Source organism: Vigna unguiculata, chromosome 2, assembly GCF_037176805.1.
Source record: "Vigna unguiculata cultivar grain cowpea cultivar isolate G323 ecotype 2 chromosome 2, ASM3717680v1, whole genome shotgun sequence".
Taxonomy (NCBI): domain Eukaryota; kingdom Viridiplantae; phylum Streptophyta; class Magnoliopsida; order Fabales; family Fabaceae; genus Vigna; species Vigna unguiculata.
The window spans coordinates 25376876-25383173 of NC_140793.1; the positions used below are offsets into that span (position 1 = coordinate 25376876).

The following is a 6298-nucleotide window of genomic DNA, read 5'->3' on the forward strand; positions in this document are numbered from 1 at the left end:
GTTCGTAGGTGGTTGTGGGGATGTTGTAAGTCAAGAATACATTTGTTTTTGGTGTACGTTTGTTAGATGATAAATAAAGAATCCGTTTCACAATATTTTACGAAACGGAAAGTGTATGCCGTTTCGCATAAATCATGATTTTTTTCTGCCCATAAAAAAATAACACGATCACCCCATTATTTTTAAATGTTACTTTTAAATGTTATTGGTAAATAAACCTTGCATAATATTCTGTTAAAAATTACACCCACACACCCTCACCCCATTTCTTTCTTCTTGATTCCATTTCCAGTTCTGTGCAAAGAAAAGAACTGGTGAATAAGATTGGTGGCATGCATGTACGTGCTGTCATGGTCTTAGAAATAGAATTGAATCACTTATTTCGTTGAAATTTTCGCTCCTTATTTGCATGGATGTTTTGTCCGACAGACCAAACACTTGAAGTCCAAACACTTGAACATCAAATAGAAACCAAAATTTTGTTTTTCCAAACGGATTACATAATCCGTGTCTTAAAGATGTGAAACGGAATAGCTATTTCGTTTCATACTATTCTGTTTCATACTTGGATTTTGTGTGTTGGTGTGTATATTGTGTTATTGGTGAATTTTTAATATGAGTGAATGTATACTGTGTGATTGGTGAATTTTCTAACGTAAATTATGCAATGAATATCAACATGCAATTAGTTTTCAATTTTTGATACGTGTTGCATTCACTCGTTTTCTGTGATACGTGTTGCATTCTTTATGCATTTAGATGGGTTATTTACGTATTAAAATTTCTTTTTTTATTATAGTTCATTATGGAAGATCATCATTTTAGTTATTTGAGTTTCTTGGATTCTCAAGCGGATTCTCAACAAAATTGTAGTCTCATGTCAGAGTTTTCTGATTTTGTTCATGATATCTGCGAACAAGATTATACATCTCATTTTACAACCGATGATATTTTCTCAACACGTGAAGATTTAATTAAATGGGTTAGAGGGGTTGCTTATAATCTTGGCTTTGTCGTTATTATTCTAAGATCGGATAAATACAATGGACAACCAGGAAGAAAGACCCATGTATTATTAGGTTGTGAAAGAGGTGGAAAATATAGAAAATACAAGTGTGATGCAGAACCCAGTTTATCTGGGACAAGAAAATGTGATTGTCCCTTTAGATTGAGAGGGAGACCCATCTCTCAAGGGGAGGGATGGGTGTTGAACGTAAAATGTGGTTACCATAATCACGATGTCTCTTCTACTCTAGTTGGTCACCCCTATGCGGGTAGGTTGAAGTCTACTAAACAGTCGTTGCTTGTTGATATGACCAAAAGTCAAGTCAAACCTGCAAATATACTTCTCACTCTGAAAGAAAAAGATGATTGTAATGTTACAACTCTGAAGCAAGTGTATAATGCAAGATATAGGTACAAACGTTCAATAAGAGGTTCAAGAACTGAGTTACAACAGTTAATGTTGATGTTGGAACGTGATCACTACATCCATTTTAGTAGATGTCTTGATGAATCTGATGTGGTAAGCGATTTGTTCTGGACCCATCCTGATGCTGTGAAGTTGTTAAATTCATTCAATATTGTGTTCTTAATGGATAGTACCTATAAAACCAACAAATATCGGTTGCCATTACTTGAGATTGTTGGTGTGACCTCAACAGGATTAACTTTCTCGGCCGCTTTTGCATTTTTATCTAGTGAAAAGTAAAATAATTTCATTTGGGCTCTTGAAAGGCTAAGAGGTCTATTTATGACGTCCGAGGGTGGTCCACAAGTCATTGTAACTGATAGGGATCTTGCTCTAATGAATGTTGTTGGCATGGTGTTCCCTGAGTGTTATCATCTTCTATGTCGTTTCCACATTCAAAAAAATGTGCAGGCAAAGTGCAAAATGTTAGTAAATTCTGTTGATGCATGGGATGTTGTATTGCAAGCCTGGGAGAATGTCATGGACTGTGAAGATGAATTAAAGTTCAACGAGTGTGTTCATCGTCTTGAGCTTGTTTGCCAGCCATGGCCTGTATTCTTTGAATATGTTAACGACTCGTGGATCATTCCTTATAAAAAATTCTTTGTGAAGGCATGGACGAACAAAGTTATGCATTTGGGGAATACAACATCAAACAGGTATGTTTGTATTTTGCTATTAATTAATTTTTTTTATTAATGGTTTATATGATTTCCTTGTATAAATTGTACTAGGGTTGAGTCTGCTCACTGGAGTCTGAAGAAAGTTCTTGGAAGTAGTATGGGAGATCTTTGTTCATGTTGGGATGGAATTCACAACGTTATTATCTTGCAACACAACGAAATTAAGGCGTCTTTTGAAAGAAGTTTAAATCTGATCAGTGACTCTTATAAGGCATTGAGTTATAGAAGATTAGTGAGAAATATTTCTAGATGTGCCTTAGAACTCCTTGCTCCAGAGTTGGAAAGAGTAAAGAAGATTGGATTCCATAGTAGTCGTTGTGGCTACATTCTCAGACAAACTTATGGTCTACCATGTGCGTGTGAATTAGCACGATATGATCCTGGGATTATTCCTCTCCAAGAAATTCATGTCATGTGGACTAGGTTGAGCTTCTCCAATGTCTCGTCTTCACAATCTGAAGGGCAATTATCTATTCAGAGGGAGGTTGATCTACTGCTTAATCTTTTCAAAGAAGTTGATATTGCAGGAAAAGTGACCATAAAACATAAATTACTTGACATAGTTATCCCTTCCATGACATCGATGTTACCACCACCGAGTAAAGTTAAGACGAAAGGTGCAGCTAAGAGTCATAGATCAAAGAAGTCAACCAAATGTGATCCCTCCTATTTTGAGCATGTGGACGCCTTCATTGAGTCCTCAAGACAAGACACGTGCGTTGCAAAAACAGAAAACAAGGTGAAGAGCAAACGTGTAATTGAAGAGAAAGTAATACCCATGCTAGAACAGTTCAATCTTGTTTTTCATCCTTATATACTCGATGTTGTCGATGTTGTGGCGGACGGTCATTGTGGATATAGATGCATTGCTGCATTGTTGGGTATGGGTGAGGAGTCGTGACCTCTAATCAGACATGATCTATACAAAGAACTTAGTCAATGGCGACATGAATATGCAACGTTAGTTGGAGGCTATGATCGTCTGGAAAAACTGAGAAAGTCTTTGCTAGTTCAATCACCATCAGGGGTATAACTTCTATACACCAGTGTTGAAATTTATGTATTACAAGTTTTTTATGATTTTGTTTTATTATAATCTAATTAATTATATACAGGCTAATTGAGACAAGTGGATGACTATACCAGACATGGGGTATGCGATTGCTAATCGGTATAATGTAATCCTCGTGTGCTTGTCATCAGTTCAGAATTTGACTATATTCCCACTTCGTACATCCCCACCTATTTTGCAAAGTCAACATCGACTAATTTGTATCGGACATGTTTACAATTCTCATTTTGTGCAGGTATATATGTTTATATATATATATATATATATATATATATATATATATATATATATATATTATTTTTATAAAGAACTTTATTTCTCTATTGACTAATTGCGTATTTACAGGTTCGTCTACAAGAAGGCTGTCCATTACCGACAGTGGATATCATATCATCTAGCAATTGTTACCCAAAGGCAAAAGGGTGGGCATCATTTTATAGAGATAGGATGCAAGCATTCCTAGATTTACACATAGTGGATCGTAGTTATGTAGATCTCATGGAAGACTGATATGTGTTGATTGTATTTAAGTATTTTACTGTTGTAGTTTGTAATTATTTTACCAATATATAAAATTCTAACTCCTTTGGCCAAGGGATGGATATATTTTGGCCTCATTGCTAACATTAAATAACTTAATATAAAATACCATATATAGATGAAATATCTTAATATAAAATCCAATAGAAATGTCAATTCTAACATCAAATACAAATAAATCGACTATCCAGACGTAGATGGTCGTCGACCTCGAACTCTACGTCCTCCTCTAGTCTCTTCCTCTTCAACGCCATCTTGAGCCATCTGCAATAACTCATGAGTGTGATCCCAGGCAACTGTGCCCTCAGTAACGTCTCTACAGTCTATCATCCGCTGAAGACCACCTACGATGCGTTTCACGAGACCCTGTGATAATAACAAGTTAATGTCAAATATTAAAAGTTACTAATAATATGAACAACTAAATGTGTTACATACCAATAAACCACTGGAAGATGATGAAGGTGACGTCCTCTGAACTGTTATGTCATCTGGCAAATTCCGACGAAGTCGGGGCACAAGCACAAGGCTAGGTCGGTCAGCCTTAGCTCCACGTAAAATGTATGGATGGGAGACTCTCCTAAACCACTGCAAATATCCATCTGAACATGAAAAAGGAGCTGGTGCTTGGACCACTTGATGTACAACAAACTGCTCGTGCTTTTTCCACCGATCATCAATAGCCTCAAAGTCCATCATGGGAACCGAACTAGGCGGTCGTGGAATAGGCTGGATGAAGCCAAATTGTCGCAACACACGCTCCGGCAAATGACGTTGTACGACGGTCCCAACCCTCAGGAAGCCAGAAAACATGCCATGTGTTACCAGTTGTCGAGCAGCTCTGTGTGCTACATATGGGTTCCAAATCATCCCATCATATGTCAAGCCATCCAACTGGACTCTAACATCAGCTATAGCGGAAATGGCGCATCCAGTGACATAACGTAGAGCACGGGGTTCGGTCTCCACATATGTATCCCGTACTTGCTTCCTTCCCAATGTAGGGAAGTGCTCGTATATCCAAGCCTGTATCAAATAATATTTCATTTAACCATTGTCATATAAAACTAAAAACAAGTCAAATAAAGAATAAAATGTCATATAAATGGGTACCTGCAGAAGAGGTAGATATCCAGCTAATTGCTTTGTATTTGCAAAGCTGGCATCTCCTAGCTGCTCATATAAGTGGACAAGAGCAGCAACTCCCCAACCATATGTACAACATGTGGAGAGATCTCTAAATAGCTTGAGATAATGTGTACGAACATATGTGGCGCTTTTGTTAGCAAATATCGTGCACCCTACAAGGTGCAAAAGATATGCACGTGCAGCAAACTCCCATAGCTCGTTTTCACAACAGCTGTGATACAAGTCTCTCAACCAGCTCAGTCAGACCTGTGCACCCCGACTTTGATTCAGCTCCACACATGCCATGGCCCGGTCAACACCAAGAAGTGTCGTCAAAATCTGAACAGAATCTTCATATTCCAGATTTTCAGTGGAGCAAAAGTTTCCACTGATGGAAAGATGGAGAAGTGACCATACGTCATCCAAAGTGATGGTCATCTCCCCAATGGGTAAATGAAAAGTATTAGTCTCGGGATGCCATCTCTCCACGAAACCCAATACTAACCCAAGATCGATATATTCATATAAAATGTCACACAAAGGCGATAATCCAGAAGCTAACACAAAAGGTGCAACAGCAGGGTGAGGACGTCCTAATTTCTTAACTTTTTTAATATGGGAGACCACTTTCACAACTCGATCCTAACAGAAGAAACAAACAACAATAAAAATACTTAACAACAACAAAATTAAACATATATAAAAACTTCTTACTGACCTGACCATCCCATATCATGCGTGCAACATGATCCTGGTACTGCGTCAATAAAGATGTATCATACGGCCCACCAGGAAATCCTCCACCATCGTTATTAATGACCTGCTCGTCCTCCCGAGGAACGTCAGGAACCTCATTCTCAACAACGTCATCCTCAACAACATTAGCCTCATGCTGACCCCTTCTACGAGCCGATGTTGTCGGTCTCTTTCGTGCACCACCCTATCTGGAACTCTCGGGTGCATCATTTGAACCACGTCTAGATATATTTCCTCGTGTCCTGACCATATCTATAATAAAATAAAATACAAATTAATAAATAATAAATAATAAATACTCGCCCTCATCTTTCCTTTTTTTTTCCTCGTAAAAACACTCTAAATGTAGTAAGTGCAGGTTCAATTTCACATCATCTTTCCTCTTTTTCCTCGTAAAAACACTCTAAGTGGGTTCAATTTCACAAACTGAAGACGGACCACAATCAAATTAATTACATCAAACGAATTTAAATAAAAAAATGAATTTAAATAAAAAACATTAAAGGCATCCAAAAAAAAACAGAAACGGATTTTGTAAAAAAAAAATAATAAAAAGGGGAAACGGATCCCACATTCCGTTTCGTAAAAAAAAATTAATTTAAAAAGAAAAAGAAATGGATTCCAAAATCCGTTTTGTAAAAAAAAAAG

At 37.3% G+C, this 6298-nt stretch overlaps 1 protein-coding gene across 1 annotated transcript; it reads left to right on the plus strand.

Annotated features, from left to right (window-relative positions):
* Positions 1-3302: 3302 nt before the first annotated feature.
* Positions 3303-3736, plus strand: LOC114174569 (uncharacterized). Its single transcript, XM_028059404.1, has 2 exons — positions 3303-3461; positions 3572-3736. The coding sequence occupies exons 1-2, from the start codon at positions 3303-3305 to the stop codon at positions 3734-3736; spliced, it is 324 nt and encodes a 107-aa protein (XP_027915205.1).
* Positions 3737-6298: the final 2562 nt, after the last annotated feature.

Bases quoted from the DNA above. Each gene is read 5' to 3' on its own strand.
- LOC114174569 (XM_028059404.1), top strand. From the start codon at position 3,303: ATGGGGTATGCGATTGCTAATCGGTATAATGTAATCCTCGTGTGCTTG. The intron at 3,462-3,571 runs GTATATATGTTT...GCGTATTTACAG, and splicing joins ACAATTCTCATTTTGTGCAG to GTTCGTCTACAAGAAGGCTG.